The sequence below is a fragment of the Caloenas nicobarica genome, chromosome 1, assembly GCF_036013445.1.
Source record: "Caloenas nicobarica isolate bCalNic1 chromosome 1, bCalNic1.hap1, whole genome shotgun sequence".
NCBI classification, from domain to species: domain Eukaryota; kingdom Metazoa; phylum Chordata; class Aves; order Columbiformes; family Columbidae; genus Caloenas; species Caloenas nicobarica.
In genome coordinates this window covers 6,961,753-6,979,634 of record NC_088245.1, presented here as the reverse complement: position 1 = coordinate 6,979,634, position 17,882 = coordinate 6,961,753, and the positions used below count along the sequence as shown (strand labels likewise).

The following is a 17,882-nucleotide window of genomic DNA, read 5'->3' as shown; positions in this document are numbered from 1 at the left end:
AAGACAGAACTTCTATATGTTAGATTGAAGTAACAGTATTTCATGTAGTTAAATTCTTTATGGTGAATATTTGGTAAGTTGGACTCAAAGTGAAAATGGTTTTTTTTGTGAACAGTGCAAGACATCACTTGATTTTTGTATTTTTAAACTTCTGCATTTTTTACAGGACTCCCAGGATATGACCACGAGCTTTTACACAACAAAGTGGTTTTTCCAGTGTTTCCTTGATCGTGTGAGTATGTTTTCCATTTTCTCTTTCTGTTTTTAATTCTGACTTGGGACACACTGTTTTCATGACATTGCCTGATTCTGTAATTGCAGACTCCCTTTACGTTAAGCCTCAGGATCTGGGATATCTACATACTTGAAGGAGAGCGGATTCTCACTGCTATGTCTTACACAATCCTGAAACTACACAGAAGTAAGAAATCTCTCAAACATTTGAATGCTAAACAGCTAGTCAGCTGGTTTTGTTCTAAATTTCTGTGGCTTGATGTGTGAAAAAAATCTCTTTCCCATTTGCCTTATGCTGTTTCTGGTGGGTATTTTTCTTTCCTTATTCATAGAAAGATAAAAGTCTTTGCTTTGTTAATGTGTGTGATTGCCAAAGAAAAATATTTATTACAGTAAGAAAGTTATTTAAACTTTGACATGAGGTGAGCTGTATTGCTGATTAAACAATGGGGAAAAGTGGTGTTGTTCCATGGTTTGGAAACAGTTGGTCAGCCCCTGCAGGATTTAAATTAATGAAAAAAGTGCACAAAAAATCCAGAGTGTGCCACAAAATAACTGAAAAAATGTCAGGAAACAACTCAGCAGTGAGGAATCACCAGTGTATGTCTCTCTTTATACCACTGTTTGTCCAAGAATGTAATTAAAATTCAGCATTTCAGTAGTATACCCAGATGGCCTTGTCTTCCATCTCTTGCCTTCAAGTTCGGTAAAATTCGAGATTTTGAACAGAAGAATTGCTTAAAATATTTACACGGTTCCCCAAAGTGATTTAGCACCTTGACTTCCAAAGGACAAAAAAACCTTTTGGGGATGGATGTTAGCTTCTAAGTAACCTGAGCATTTCTCGAGATATCTTTTAGCTCAAGTTTGATAGAGTCTTATTCTGGGACTTTGGCTTTCGTAATGAAGTCATTTAACTCTATTTAAATTCAGAGGTCTGCATGGAGCTCTGCAGAATTGATGTCTTAATTTGCGTGCTAGTTTCCCCTCCTTGAAGCCCTGGTCTCACTGGGGCATCTTCTTTAGTTTGTTCATAAACTGCTTTGAAAAATAAAAAGGTTACTTTTTTAATTATCATACTTAAGAACGCTAAACATTTAGAGGCAAGTTGTTATGCTCAGCATTTTGGTTTATCTTCTTTATTTGCAAATAAACATCTACTTGGGTTTTTTAATTACTCTTTATATGGGAAGACCTGAGGAAAAAAGTGCAGGTTTGCTTGCTTAGCAAGTACATAACAACTTCCTCCACAATCATCACCAAGAGTAGCTTATGGCAAAGAGAAGATATTTGACAACCGACAGAGAATGTGGCAGAAGGCGCATTCTGATTTGTTTTTCAGTCTCTTGTCTACCTTTAAAAACACTAATGGGAGAGCTATCCAAAGTGCCATTGTGGAATACATGCCAAGAGCATTTTTATTATAATGCAAAAACATTTTTGATGGGTTTTGCATAGCAATTGTACCTTCTGGAACTTTTGATGGCATACGTATGCTTGAAGAAGCGACACGGGTTTGCAGCGACAGCCTCGCAAACCAAGTATAGGTTCGTGTAGGAAACGTGGCCTCACTGCTGTGTAAAAAGGGAAAGAAAAATAATGTGATAACTGTAAAATGACTTTCAAAATATGGTCTGAATTAATTGAAGCAATAAAAAGTACCTGAATTTTCAGAGAGCCTGAAGCAATGGTTCTGAAGTGTGAACCGCCGTCATCATTTCATTGGAAGTTAATTCAGTTGTGAATGAGGATGCCGTAAATGTCAATTTTAAAAATGTTTTACTGCGTTTCGAAGCTGTTAATCAGAGAGAATGATGTATGTTGTATGGATCTACAGGAGTGTTTTGTAAGGTGAGGATGCAGGCTGAAAAATAAAGACCTGAAGCTGTTGGATGTAAGAAGGCTGAAGGAGGGTGACTTATATTTAGCTTTTTGAAGATCCCTGTTCTCGGAAAACATTGTCCTAAGTAGAAAATGATAATTAGAAAGCATTTCCGTGCTGATTTGCAAGTGAATTTTTAATGCATTTTACAGATTTCTAGTGTAGAATTCTGTTACCTACTTAAGAAGCATTTTTCATTCTCCTTTGGAAACAAAGCATCTAATACATTTTCCTTCTTTAAATATTCCTAATTGAGATATTTATTTTATGTATGATATTTTCTTATGTAGAGCATCTGATGAAATTACAAATGGAAGAGCTTGTAGAATTCCTGCAGGAGTCTTTAGCCAAGGATTTCTTCTATGAAGATGACTTTGTAATAGACCAGCTCCAAAGTTCTATATCAGAATTGAAACGAGCAAAGCTGGATTTGCCAGTAGCTGGTAAGAAACTTGTACACGTGCAGATTTAGGTATTTGAAGCTATTCACACGTTGTCCATTTTCGAAGTGTTAATTCATGCTGTTAAAAATGAAGCAAATGTTTGTCTTCATCGCTGCGTAGTTTGTTTGTTTTCCACAAATATTTTACAGTTTAAAATCAACTCCATTTCATGAGTTTGCTCTCTTTTATGTCTGTGTTTTGCTTATTGGTTGCAAGCTAATAGCAAAAGCACTTGAAAACGTCCAATGTTCTCATAATTTTATTAATTTAGATTGATACAATCTTTAAGATTGTAGATTAGATATCAAGGTTTCAAATTATTTGAACCAACAGCGATGTGTGAGAATCCGGGCTGTTTGTAGCTTGGTTAGCTGTAAAACAAACTTCGGGTCAAATAGTTGCTTCTGTTAGTCAAATCCAGATTTTTAATTGTTTGCAGATGATGGACCTTCTGGATATTTAACAGAATTATTTTCCTCATTTCTTCTCAGCTTTCATGTTTGTGCCTTTTGGTTGCAGATTGGACATGGTTGTTTTGTGGGGCGCTACTTATGAACCATGTATAGGATTCTTCTTCCTGTATTAAGATTCTATTATCTCCACAATCTTTAATTAGAATTTTTCCTGTGATTATTCAAAGTCCTTTTTATTTATCTTTACTAGTTGTAAAATAGCATATGAGAAAGAATACATGGGGTTTTTTTTAAATAAGGCAGAAATTACCATAAAATATCTTCGTTAACTTGCTGTGGTTAGCTTTCAGAAGTTAAGAAGTGTCAGAATAAAGTTTGCCTATGTAGCATTGGTGTGATAATTTGTTTCTGAAGCTCTTGCATTAATGAACTTCATCTTTCTGTTTCTGTAGACCTTAATTATTACATGCAGTATTGAACTGTTTCAGGACTACTCATCACGAATAAGTACCTGTTTCAACAGGTTCTTCAGCACATCAGTCCCTCTGGAGTTACATACATAGAATCATAGAATCATTTTGGTTGAAAGAGACCCTCGGGATCATCGAGTCCAGCCATAACCTAACTCTGGCACTAAACCATGTCCCTAAGAACCTCGTCTAAACGCCTTTTAAACACTTTCTGTACATTTGGTTCCCATCACCTTGGCTTCTTGTCAGGGTTTCCCATTTCTCCTGCTCCCCATTCCTGCGTTTTATCCTCTTTCTGACTTTCTATAACATATCTCCTACATGTTTTCTCCCACCCAAAATGGATCTAAGCCTAGTTCATGCTCTTGTCTTTTCATCTGCTCAGTCTTCTTGGTCCTTCTCGCCTACAGACTGTGTTCTGTGAGTCTGTGGTTCTTCTTCGTGTTCCTGTGCTCGCTGCTTCTTCCCCTTCCAAATTGCAGCCTTCCCATCCTACCTTCTCTCCAGCCTTTTCCCACAAGCAGAGTTTTGATCTTGACTTACTCTTTAGAGCAACTTACTCTTTCCGGCACGACTCTTCAGCTGTCAGTTTTATCAGACAACTTGTTGTAACCAATGCTTGGTCACGGTGATGAGATGTGAGCAAATACCTCAATGAGCAATTTTGTCTTTTGGCATCAATTCAACTCCATTGTGTTCACGGCAAATAGATCACGGGTGTGCTTTTTGTTACATTTTAAATGGAGAGTTCTCTGTGCTTGTCTTGGAATGGTGAAGAGCTTCCCCTTAGAAAACTTTAATTGTTTGGAGATGGGTAGATTTTTCACAAATGTGGTAAGGTAGAGGGTACTGAATGTATCTCCTTGCTGAGACAGGTTGGCAATGGGATGCAAGTTGTTTGGTTCATACTTCGTACATTTACGTGCAACTTCTGATAAGACTCCAGGATGGTAATTGTTTTGAGCCATATCAGGTTTTTTTTTTTTTTTTTTCCAACATCAGTAAGGGAGGTTTAATATTAAAATAGGAAAAGCAAAACCAAAGCGAAGCACTGGACGAGGAACTGAACTTTTTCCTTTTTAATTTCTAAGTAGCCTGGGAAAACCTCTCTGTGTGGCATGATTTTGCCAGGGGTAGATGAGAACGTTACTTAAACTTTCACAGAATAAGTATAAAATGCCATCATCGTAATCGTTAGAAATGCAGCTGATTTGTCTGCTATGTGTGAGGCTGTCTCATTTGTTCTTCATATGAATTTCACAAGCCTTTGAATTATTTTTTTTCTTTATCCCGCTCTGATTTTCATTTTGGTTTTACTAATCACTGTCTTCAGGCAATAATGTTTTTCTGTAGATTCTCAGCATTCTCTAGACATTCAGCTTTGCTCACATGTCTGTCTGTCCTATCTTTACTACCTTCAATCTCTTTTTACTGTTTTCCTTTTGATTTCATATAAAAATTATAGAAGTATTATATATCATGCAGTAATACACACAAAAACCATCAGACTGTTTGTTTGAATATCCACTGTAGCACGAGAAAATAATGTTTATCTTAGTTTTCTGAAATCAGATAACTACATCCTATCTTGTACTTTTGTTTGTTTTTTTTTTTTAAATTTTCACATCGTGCAACAATTACACCTTTAAGAACTGAGGTAAAAATGCATGGTAGGGAAAATAAAAATGTCTCCATCTTACAGTTGCATCAGTATCAGTCATCCAGGAATAGCTGTGAGCTAATTAAGCTCAGTGGAATTTTCCATCTGGCATCCTTTGTCAGACTGTATGGATTTTCCTGCCCTAGCGAGGGAAGCTGCGGTAGGATATTGAAAGAGGTAATAGCTCTTGCGTTACTTTAAAGTGGATGTCTGTATATCTCTGATGGAGCTTTCTGTGACTTGCTTCCTCCGTGGCCTCTCCCGCTGAATTAAGAAGCTCCTTCTTCCCTTCAGAGCAGAGAGGAATGAAGGGCCTTTGTTTAACGCTTTTCTCCAAGATAAAACCCTTCAAACGCTCAGCCAGAACGTGGATGTTTAAGGGGATTATGTGAATTTGGGACGTCAGTGAAACGTTTTTGACAACACTAGGGCTATTTTGTGTAAAGCAGACCGCGGATTTTCATTGCTCTTTGTTGTAATTTCTCGTCTTAAGTGGTGGCCAGTGTAGGATGGCCTGTACTTGGCAACTATAACCTTTCGAGGATGGCTCGCAACTTCAGTGATGTTCTCAAACCCAAGGTGGGCTTCCCTGTTCCATTCACACCATGGGGACAGTAAATCATGTGGATAAACCTGGTTTTTACTGCCAAACCCTCAGAGAGGCAGATGGTGACAGTTACACAGTAGAAACTGTCGTGTAAAGTACTTCTCTGACACATCCTCAGGCAAATTTAGTAGAAAAGGCAATTGATGTTTTCTAGATTGCCTTGGAACTTCATGAAGGATGGTCACACCACGGCAGGTTCTTCGACAACACACCAAATCTCGTATGAACCCTGTTTACATCTTCTCAAGGAGCCAGATCTGACGCAGAGCGCACAATCTCTTCCTTCATTCAAGGATAATGTCTAAAGCATAGTGACAGGAATTCTCTTGGTGTACACCACTGATTTCCAAAATTTCTTGGTGCAGATTCTTTTCTTGGCTGTTATTTAAAGCAGTAGCAAAATTCCTGAAATGCACTCAAGATGTGGATGGGATTTCTAGCTTAGTAATATTTATATATTAATACATATTTTTATAGTGCCCGACTATAATAAAGAATGCTTACCATTGGAAGTTTCATATTCTACTTAAAAAATGCGTGACTGAAAATAGTTTATTAATCTTGAGCTTCATAAACAAGTCAGTCAGGTTCACTGTCACGGCTGAAGGCCCTCAGGTCTATTCTTCAGACAATTCCTCACCAATTTTTTGATACGAGATCTGCTGAAAAAGGAGGGTAAAGGGATCCTGGGGCTGAGTTATTTATTTATTTTTAATGACTGAAAGTTTAATAGACCTTACAGCAGCCTTTTCCGGAGATAAAGGTTTCGCACTTCAATTTTAAAGCAATATTGCCTCATTTGGAATCTGCCAATGTCCTTGTGTTCAACTTCACTATCTCTGCGTATGGTAATACCAGCTTTAAACTCTGATTCAGTTGTTCTAGTTCTCAGTGTCTTTTGAATCTTGAGTTTCCCACAAACTTTTAAATATTTACCTGCTGTTTACCATTAAAGGGATATTTTATTAAACTTATAATCAATATCTTTTTTGTCTGTTTTAAGTACTCATCTGTGACCGTGCAGTAATACATACAAAGTCGATTAGCTATTAAAGAATGTCTCTTTTCTGCTGTTAATGTGCTTTTGACAGCCAAAACAATAGAAATATGTAAGTCAGCTTGACTTTACTGTTTCTGATGGTGTCTCTTTTGATTGTGTTTTGTTTCAGAGGAATTATGGATTTTTCACTTGTGCTTGAAGAATATACAAGTAGCTATTTCATACAATGCACTTAATGTTTTAATTAACTAAACTAGTTTATATGTCTTGTTTTTTGTGTGATACAAATGCTTTGCAATATTATGAAGGAAATTAATATACGGAATTATACTAATATAATTAGTACATTCTTTTCAGCAGTTTTAGACGTTGGCTTTGCATTATTTAAAAATCTTTACTGTTTGAAACTTGCATGCTTTTTAAAAATACCATCCACCTAGATGGTTACATTGATCATTGTTCATATTTCTATTTTGAACTGGCTTTTCAAGAAAGTATTTTCTGGAAGAAACGTGAAATTAGGGATGTAAAGTGAAGTGGTTAATTTTAGAAATTATTTTTGCACAGGCAGCTGATAGACACACAGCTGGCCACCTCTGTCCTCTGGTTGATGACCCGATTTCTTAACATTTTTATTGTTTATTTAAATGCAGATATTTATAAAGTAAGTTTTCCTTAGTGTCAGCAAAGGCAAAAAAGGTATTTTGTTCTACTGCCAGTTTGTCAGGCAAGATTTCATTTTAGTGAGTCCTTTGCCACCGCTGGCATGTAGAGGATGAGGAGCAGAGGTTGATTTTTCAGACAGCAGCCTGAGCTTCTAGTGCAGGCACTTAAATTTCCTTAAAATTCTCTCGGACTTGTAAACTGAAGAAGCAAGATGGGATGTCACTGGTGGAAAATAAACACAAAATATCGAGATGTCATTTTTAAGAGTTGTTTTTATGACCATTACCATCCTTGAAAACTGTGTTAGAATAGTCAAAGTGCATGTATTCGGGTGCTGAAATTAAGGACTAGACTGTTATTCACTGGAGAGAGCACTTAAAGCACTTTACTCCAATTACATGTCTGCTGTTCAATGCATGAGGCTGTTAGTGCCTCCTGGAGCAATTATCTGTAAAAGTCTTGCAGTTGAGATCAACTTCCACTGGGTGGTGACCAAGACTTGTTAGAGCAGAAGTAGTCAGGCAGCTGAAACTTTCTTTAATATGACTTGAATTTCTTATCTTTTTGGGAACACTCAGATCTGCTCGTATTTGCTTTGCTGCTTTTCATGTCAGGTAATATGTTTACCAGCAGCAAACAAGCACCTGATTGTTCTTGTTTTGCTTAAATTGTCTCCCTCTACTTCCATTTCTTTCCTTCCTCACCCGTTTTTCACCCTATTTTTTGTGGTGTTTGCTTATTTTATGCTATACTGCATACAAGCCAACTAAATCACTACCTTTCTTTTAAAGGAAAAATAGAAAATTCTATAGTCCCTGCTCTGTAACTAAACCAGTAACTAAACTTTGTCTAGGAACCTGTTCTGTGGAAGGAAGAGAGGGAGATAAGGATGAGAAGCACCCAGTTCTGCATCTCGTTCAAATTCTGGCAACCTGGGAAAAAACCCACTTCCCCTGTTTGCTTCAGAAGACAAAGGCACATTTGAGGACTGTCGTGGTTGCCGCCCAAACAGTCTTAGATCAAATGGACAGCTTTGTCTTAACTACTAGTTTTAAAATGCTTTTAAACATTGTGTGTAAACATTGTAGGTTGTATAGAAAAACACTTGTCCCAGAAGTCATTCTTGCAGAATTCAAACATCTCTCTGTTCCTCAGCCAGACAGGTATGTCCAGAAAGCGGATTAACTCAGACTTTGGATCAACAGCACAGACAGATATTCAATTGAATATCCTTGAAAACATCCAAATAAATTTTTTTACGTGCTCAGTTCTAAGGAGTTTGAACAGTGACTTCAGTTGAAGAAGTGAAGATGACGGTTGAGAGCTGCATGTGAGGTTTTAGACAGTTTTGGAGTGAAACATTGGTAGATAAAAGACATGTGGCTTGTAGGAAGGATCTGTTCTTTTGCATGCTTCTCTGGTGAGCTATTTGTGTTCCTCTTAACAGCAGAGATGCTTGTGCTGACTTGGTTTCTTTTGTTTGCTTTTGCATTTGTGTTGTGCTTTTTTCTCCTCAGCTTTTTGCTTCCTTCTTTCTCCTTTGCCAGCATGCAGCAGCATGGTTTTCTTGCTATTCTTGCTGCTAGTGGACTGCTTACAGCATTCATGGACATAGTTTGCATGGTATTTTGTGCATTTGAGGAATTCCTCATATTAAGGCACATGGTTATCCTCTACTCGTTTAATTTTGTGGACTTTTTTTGAACTTCAGCAGTTTTTATTTGTTTTTTAAGGTACTTGGTAGTTCCACTGGAAGTGACAGCGCTGTGTGTATGTATGTATGATCTATGTGCTTAAACTAGAATTAAATATCTATTTTACAGTTCAAAACAAATTGGTTTTCCTTTAGAAGGTGGCTGGTTTGCAGGGTGTCTTTGTGCTGCAGCATCGTAGATCCTTATACAACTTCTCCCAATGCTTTTTATGGTAGGAGGTGACGAGAGCTCCGGCGTTTTTGAACCAGAACAAGGCCTGTGCCTCGTAGCTTTGATTACTGAATTGAGTTCCTCCAGCAATGTGGCCTTTCTTAAAGTTTCACGTGCAAATGTGTTGATTAAGCAAGTTGTGTCAGTTGTTTCTGTCTGAGGTCGAGTTAAACCAAGTTCTGTGGAAGCCCTGTGGCTAAGGTTTAAAGCCATATTTCTTCTTTTCCCAGCCGACCCTCCACACATAAACATCGTTCCATGTTTTCCCTGCTAGCACTAACCTCTGCTATTACCAGCCTAAAAACGTGCTATCTCACTGTTAAAATGCAGAGGTTTTCTTCTAAATGAACTATTGTCTTAGAACACTTCGCTTGTTATTTAGTGTATGAATTAATGTCGGGTCTTAATAGTTTCACAGGAAACCTAGTAAGGCTTCTCTGATACTCATTTTGCAGCTGTGATTCATTTTATAGAATGCATCATCTAGCTAGCGCAGCCCACGTACACCTAGTTGTAGTGTGTTCTTTTACCCTGAAATGTGAAGGAAAGGGGACAGAAAGCTTCAAAGCAGCCTGGACAGAATTCAAACAAATGTCTGCAGGATTCTCACTTGGGTTTTAGTAGAGCTTAATGGTAATTAAGAAACCTTAAGTGTGTGAAATTAAAAAAAAAAAAACAAAAAACAAAAAACCAAAAAACTCACACAAACCCCACTTTTATTGTACAACCAAGTGTATTTCAAAGGATGGCGTATTGCTCTGTGTGCATTTCTTAAAGAGTAAAAGCTGGAAGAAAGGGCATCAGTTCATGCTTTTAAGGTCTTTGTACAAGTAAAAGCAGCATTGCAGCTACTAGAGGAACTTGTCCTCAGGTGTTTTTTTTATATAGCTTGAACAGCAGAATTTCAAGCATGGAAAGAAATAATTATTTTAAAACATTGATTGCATACAAGGACAGAAAGAAAATAATTTACAGAAGTCAAAGAGCCATTTTGTTATGCTATCCCTTAACTGCTGTCGATCACCTGGAGGTTATAAATGGGTTAGCAGTGTATAAAGCCTATTCTGTATGATTTAGGTGACAAGATTTTGGTATGTCCTTTGAGTATTGTTTGTCCTATTGAGTACTTGTTTCTTAATTCAGACTTCATGCTATTTAAATATTGAAAAATTAGTAAGCAGTGTGATATATAGTTCCAATATCAGGAATATTTATGATGAGCAAAATTCACTTTTGTTTAGAAGACAAGACCTTCAGCTTTGCCTGACACTGTGTTTGAGGATGCAGTTGGAATTAAGTGGTACAAATGCCTTTTACCAAACTGAAGCAAGTTCAGAAAGTGAACTCCTGTTCATAAAGAATAAAGAACACTTTTGAAGAGGCTGGTGCAGCAGCCAGTGTGTTGCAGATGTGTTAAATCATCCATTTACAGCATCCATGCAACTTGCTCCTCTGTCCCCTCATCTGTCCTTCCAACGCTGCACTGCTGGGAAGCGCAAATCTGTGAATCCATGCTCCAGATTTTCTCCTGGTTTGTGAATAGTGGGGAAAGAGAACAAACCATGAGACTTGTCATTCCAAGAGCTGCTCATTGGAGACTGAGGGGTGACCTCATTAATGTTTATAAATATATAAAGGGTGAGTGTCACAAGGATGGAGCCAGGCTCTTCTCGGTGACAAGACGTGGTAAGACAAGGGGCAATGGGTGCAAACTGGAACACAGGAGGTTCCACTTAAATATGAGAAGAAACTTCTTCACAGTGAGGGTGACGGACACTGGAACAGGCTGCCCAGGGGGGTTGTGGAGTCTCCTTCTCTGGAGACATTCAAACCCGCCTGGACGCCTTCCTGTGTAACCTCATCTGGGTGTTCCTGCTCCGGCAGGAGGATTGGGCTGGATGAGCTTTTGAGGTCCCTTCCAATCCCTGACACTCTGTGATTCTGTGAGCCTAATCCCGAGGCGTTACCCCACCGTGTAACCTGCTTGCAACCATTCGAGTAGGTGTTCTCCTCGTGTAGGTTGTGCTGGGTGGATCAGCTTGTAAGATAATTTAACATGCGGAATCTCCATTTGGGTGCAAGTAACTGGGGAGAGGGCTCAGCACTAGTAATTCCTTTGCCAAGGTGTAGCAAGGTGGACGACAAGTACTTTCAGCGTAAGAGCATAGGTTTGTGTATCTAAAGAATTATTAATAGTATTTAGTAATTATTATTATTTTCTAAATAATAATTATTAATACATTACAATAATTGAGCAGAGGATAATTAGGGGAAAACAAGGGTGGAGGGTTTTTCTGCAGAAAGCCTGGGTAGGCTGTATTTATTTTATGTAAACTGAAGTTTCTGACATTGTGTATTTGCAAAGTAAAGGGTAGGTTTCTGTATGACCTTTAGCCTCGTATGACGACTTTGAAAATCAAGAAAAGGCTAGTTTAATTGTTTGGCGAACCCAGACTGTTCTTGTTAAGTATTTTGTTGGGTTATTTTGTCCTGACACATGGCATCGCTGTGTTCTCCTCCACTGTCTTCCTGCTCTGTCCTCACTGGCACAAACTGTAAGATTTTGTTTAGTTTATATAGCAATTGATCCGCACTGGTAGGTTGTTATAATAAATAATTCTGACCTTGGCTGCTGGCTCTCCTCTCTGTATCTCCGTCATAAACCCGTCATCAAAGACTGAACTCGTACTATTGACTGTAAAAGTGACTATAGGTCACTTCTAACCACAGCTCTCGTGTCAGGGGTAGAGTAGTCCGTATGTATTCACTCCTGTGAGCCCACATAGACACGTAAAAGGAATTTTAATTACAAATAGCTAGAAAGAGTGAGGTGCTAACTCTCTGATCTTTGATGACTGAGAGAGATTCTACATTTGTTGTCTTAGGAAGCAGCAGGGATAAAACAAAATTATTTTACTGACAGCCATTTTATACAATTTATTTTGCATAACTTTTAAGCAAGGGTAACCGTTTCTTCTTCTCACAACAGAGCTTTTGCTTAATAGATACAGAGTGAGTAGGGTTTGTTTGGTTATGCTGACTTTAAAAGTTGTTTTTATTTTGAGAAATACTGAGCATCAAATAAATTAAATCTAGATTAATATATTTAATGAGAAGTATGTGACCTTTTCTACTTGTAATGGGCAAGTAATGTATTATGCAATTAAGTTATATGCAAGTGGATATGATAAAAGACTTTGGCTGAGAATATGAAGAGTGTTGACTGCTAAGGAGAAAAGACCACAGTGGAAAATTTGATGCAAATTGTTGTATGAGCAGCATGAAGCAATGAAATGCTTCTTTATTCTTTCTGTAGTGACAGTGTGGATATTTACCACTGGTTGTTGTGATGTGTTGAGCTCCTGTCTGGGAGGACTTTCCATTCATATCCTATTTCAGTAAATGGTGTCCTTGTGTTTGGCAAAATTTGTCCATTGAGCACTCAAATGAAATCATGACATAGTCAGAATCAGTATTAGCTACTTCAATTGTTCTATAACCGATAGAAAACTGAACTGAAAAAAATATGTTTCTGCATAGAGTGTTTTACTTACACTGTAGCTTTTTAATACTGTGGATGAAATTTCTAGGCAGGGGTTGAGGGGGAACAAGGACTTAACTGTGCAGATGTTATTGAGGAGCTCCACTCAAAAAAAAGAAGTCAGAGAACATTCAAAGATGTCTGGGAGGAAGCTTGAGCATGTGAGCGAGGCATTGATGTGAGCTTACCAGAGGTGAACATTGAAAGACAATAGATCAGGAGACGGATGTTGGAAAGGATTTTTCAAGTGGAGAAAGTGGTTTACTTAATGGGACAGGAACAGTGTGAGGAGGGTCACACACAGAGTAAGTACTGTAACCAATACTGCAGCATCTAGGAAAATTGGTTTTTTTGCAGCAGTGTCATGAATGAGCAAAAGCTTGGCGAAATTGCACCAGCTGTAGGAAGGTAAGACTAGAACAACTGGTTGAGATGAGAGCTTACACAAAATCTTTGTTCAGTGTCACTATACAAAAAAACCTTTGAGGTGTTTAGCAGAATGGGAGAGGCCCAGGTAATAGAGTTCGTAGCTATTTTTGCTTGCATGACCAACAGATCAAAGAAGACTCCTGTACAAAGGTGGATTTATGTTATTCCTCTTCTTGTTTTAGGTAAAGAAGATGAATTTCCAAAGAAGCCCCTGGGGCAGATTCCATCAGGACCTCAGCCTGCTGTGCTTAACTCTACTCCAATGCTTAATGGACAAAACAGCACTGGGACACAAGCAACAAGTAGGACAGAGAGGAGACCATCCCAAGGAGAAGAGCTAGAAAGTTCACCGAATAACCGAAAAAGAATTAATTCAGTGGAAAAGGAACCTTCCTTGAAACAGCAAAAGACTCAACCAACAGAGACACAAAGTAGTATGCCTGCGAGTGAGGCAGATGCCAGAAGAAAGCCTCAGCCGACAGAGCAGGACAACTCGAGACAGTATAATAATGCAGCTGCTAATCAAAATTCTAATGCTACTTCAAATACAAGAAGGGAATTTGTACCTAAGTGGAATAAACCATCTGATATCAAAATAATTGAAAAGACAATGAAACTTAGTACAGAGGTGAAAGGAAGGCAAATAAACCATTCGGTTTTGGGCCCACCTCCAAGTCCTGGAGAAATGCAGCCTTTGAATGTAAAGCAAAAGATGAGGGTTTTGGATGCTGACGAAGGTAAGCGAGGGTCTAATGCATCTCAGTATGACAATGTTCCAGAAGGTGATACTGAGAACGAGAATCTTGTTGAAGAGATGCTTGAGAGAGCTCGTCCGCAGAGCCCTAGGCACGTGACATATTCCAATAGTCCAAGAAAGCAAAATGAAAAAATACCACCTCCATTAAAAATACCCAATAATTACACCTTCGCTTCACAACCCAGACCTCCAAAATATCCATCGCAATCTGATGGACCACCTCATGGACCGAATGTAAAACAGCCGCTGCCATTTTATAGTAATCCACCTACTTACCATGGAAATTCTCCAAAGCATGTTCCCAATGTAGGCAATACAAGTTCTGTACCTCTCCATTATCACGGGAACCGAACCAGCCCTTCTGGTAGGCCATATGGTCCTTTTATGTCTGTAGATTATTCTCAGGATAAACCACAAATGAATTCCTATCCTGCCAGTCGCCAAAATCCCCTTTCTTCAACCCCTGGTCAGATAGAAGTAGCCCCTGTTGACGCTTATACCAGCAACTCAAGATCCCCCACAGGTGTCAAATTCATAATCCCTCCAGTGGATTATTTACCAGAAGATCGAAAGTGGCCAGATGCAGCGTATATTTACAGACACGAACCCTACAGGCAGCCCTGGAGCCAAGACGTTAACAAGGGCCACATGGATAATTTCCAGAAATATCAGCAGTTTCATCCAACAGCTTTTCGAGACTATGGTCTTCCTGCTGTTTCTGTGGATAGTCCGATAAGATACAGGACTTCCCCAACCTTTGAAGAGCACGGTTCGCCACAATACCAATATCCAAACCCAGCAGCTCAAGCCCAACATTATCGAAATCGAAATGATGGATTGTCCATGCATGAGTCTGTGCTCCTCTGAGAAGCTGCCTGTGGTTAGCAAAATGGCAAGAATGAAAACCAAGTCAACGTGACTGTGGTAGCAGTAATCCACCTCAGTTCTGCGAAATGTGGACAGTTCGTGTGACTCTCAAAAATAACACTATTTCAAAGATGTTTCGGACTTTAACTGAAGGCTTGTTGAGTTCTTAGACTTGCACCGGAGCTGCCGAAGGTGACCTGATGCACACAGACACAGCAATAAGATCATATACACGATGTGGTTAATACTGTCGTCGTTCCTTACGTTTAAATAACCGGTGTTACGATCTTTCTGCCTAAAATCTGTAACACATTTACAAGTTTTATGTTGACTGACACTGTTAATGCACTGTATAGATGTGTGTGTGTGCACGTGTGAGTGCACACTTAGAATACACAAACACATAGGGAAAAGAGCTAAAGAGTTTAAATGTAAATGCATTTAACTTTGGGCAAAGCTTGTGAAGTACTTTTATTTCATATTAATTTTTCTGTGTAATTTATTTGAGAAGCCGTTCATTTTGAATGGGAATTTCTGTCATTTTTATACAGCTGCCTCAGCATCCCAGTATCTGTTCTGGGCAGGAGAGATGCTTCGGGATTATTAATTTAATCTTATGTGAGAGTTAATTTCTTCTCTGTCGACTACTGTTTGTCGTTTTCCTCCACAAGAAGGAACAGGCAGGCAAAAGCAGAAAGCCAAAAAAAAGTCTCTTATCTGGCTAAGAAATGGTGCTTAGAATTCGGGGCAGTCTTTAATTTTTCAGGTGCATTGAGAGTGGAGAATTTTCACCTTCTCACCCAAATCTACCTTCAGATTGTTGTCCTATAGGCAAAATATCGGAGCATGGTGAGAGTAATGCCAGATGCAGAAATGGTGCTGCACCCATCGCTTTTTGCTGTGCTGTCAAAGTAAAAAAAAAAAATCTGTTGCAGGGCCAAATCTCACGGGTGTCGGAGAACAAGCAGCTCCGTGACACTTGTAAAATACAGGCAGGAGTCTGAGATTTGGTCGAGGCTTGAGATTCCCTGAGCTGTCTGAGGATGCAGTGTCCCTTCTCTTCAACTTTGTCATGTTTTGCCCCTTTTTTACCCCAAAGAGCCGGTGGGTTCGTGCCCATTACTGGGCAGGCGCTGCTGCGGGGAGACCGTGCCGTGTTTTACACTAAAATGATGCTGTTAATAGGAATCTTAGACTCCTGGTAATGTATATTTTTTTTTTTAAATTAGTGTTTGCAGCCTTTTCTACTTCATGTTTTTCTTTCCTGGACTGTGAATCAGGGGTAAAAAAAATTTAAAAGGGCAGGTGAAGTGGCACACGTAGGATGCACCAAGCTCTTGTTGGAAGCAATGGGAGTGGAGACAGATGAGGGTCTCACCTGAAGAAGTCCCTGGAGTGCTTAACAGAGATTTTTCTAATACTTAAGTACCAAACATTGGTATCAAGACCAGTTTTGGATGGTTTGGAAGGTTGTCCTGTTATCTTTTGTTCTGTAAGATTTGTTGACTGAAAACCTAGAAATCGATAATTTTATTTCCTTTAAAGAATGAGCTTTAGTGCCTATTACTGCTGCAGGTTGGCTCTGTAAGTTTTAAGGTACAGAATTAAAACAATTTTTACAAATGGAAGTAACATTTACTTAGCATATTTCAAAACCTTTTTTTGTGTGTATATAATGTGTCTGATGTAATTTTTAATGAACTGGGCAATTTTATATTTTAAAAATTGCAAACTGCAGTGAAGTAACAGTAGCAAAGCACTACACTGAAACTCTGAACTAAAATTGTGAAGGTAAATATGATTTGGGCTTAACTTAGTTCCAATTGCTTCCAGCAGCTTAGAAATGTATGTATATAATATTGTGGCTAAATGTAATAATCTCAGTGTTTAATGATGGTTCTGTAATTCATAACTAAGTTGTACAATTTATTTGTGCAAGCAACGCAAGGCTCCAAAATATGTATCAGCATTAGTAAATACTGTAGATTTTTATATATAAAATATATACACACTATTTTCTTATGTCATCCACAACAGTTTTATAACTGTGTATCCTATTTTGATGTGACTGTATTTTTAACATGTTAAAATAATAATAATTAAGCTTAAGTTGTTTCGTCTTTATTCTTAATTATTTTATGAGTTCAAAACTGGGCTTTTGCTCTTCTCAGCACAAATTGCTTTCCGTAAATGAATCGTAGAGATATATATTTGTCTTCTATTTAATTTGTGCATGTTTATTTTTGGACTAAGCAATTTGGATACAGTCTATATAGTGCTTTTGCATTACTATAGAAACAGAAAAATTATTGATTATAGTTTACTACATTGCTAAACCTTAACCTATCATTTTTGAAAGCTAGGAGGATAAACTGTGATCATAATTTTCTGGTTTTGTTCTAATAATCTCACCCAATACCAATTCAAGAGAGGAGAATTATTGGCATCTGAGACTTGCAAAGTCGCATTGATCAGAGTGCAAAAATAATGGTCTGACTGTGGCTGCTGTGCGTCCATCACGTGTTCAGAGGACAGTGTAGAGCTTGATGTGTTTGTAGTGCAAAAATACACTTTTATCTTCATTTAGCTGGGAAAACTGAACTAGAGATACTGCCAGATTCAAATCTGTCATTCATACCAATAACAAAAACCCCTCAATGCGGAGTGAAGTGAGACAGAGCTGTGCCAGGATCTCACCGGTAGCAGGAATCATCTCAGCGTGATGGATTAAATATCCTCATGAAAGCTTTTCTGTCACTGTTTTCTTTGATTTGAACACAGTCAAGCGGTAAGTATCGACATAAAATACTTGGGATCTTTTCATAGTTTTCCAGAAATTGCCTGCCTGGAGCTGTAGGGATTTGCCCAAGTCAGTTGTCGTGGCTTTCCCTGGCGCTGGTGAGACGTTCAAGGGGTGGATTTGGGGAACGCTTCATGCCACACTCGCTCCACCGCCACAGAAGCCTAAGTAAGGATAGATACCTAACT

General features: G+C 38.4%; 1 protein-coding gene across 2 annotated transcripts in view; it reads left to right on the top strand.

The window, feature by feature from the left end:
* USP6NL (USP6 N-terminal like) overlaps window positions 1-16,957 on the top strand; it is a 125,124-nt gene extending 108,167 nt beyond the window's left edge. For both annotated transcript variants that reach the window (XM_065644523.1, XM_065644533.1), the window contains 4 exons: window positions 167-232; window positions 322-421; window positions 2,407-2,559; window positions 13,453-16,957. In XM_065644523.1, coding sequence (XP_065500595.1) covers window positions 167-232; window positions 322-421; window positions 2,407-2,559; window positions 13,453-14,894 — 1,761 coding nt within the window. In that variant the 3' untranslated portion in view covers window positions 14,895-16,957. The remainder of the gene's footprint in view (window positions 1-166; window positions 233-321; window positions 422-2,406; window positions 2,560-13,452) is intronic.
* Window positions 16,958-17,882: the final 925 nt, after the last annotated feature.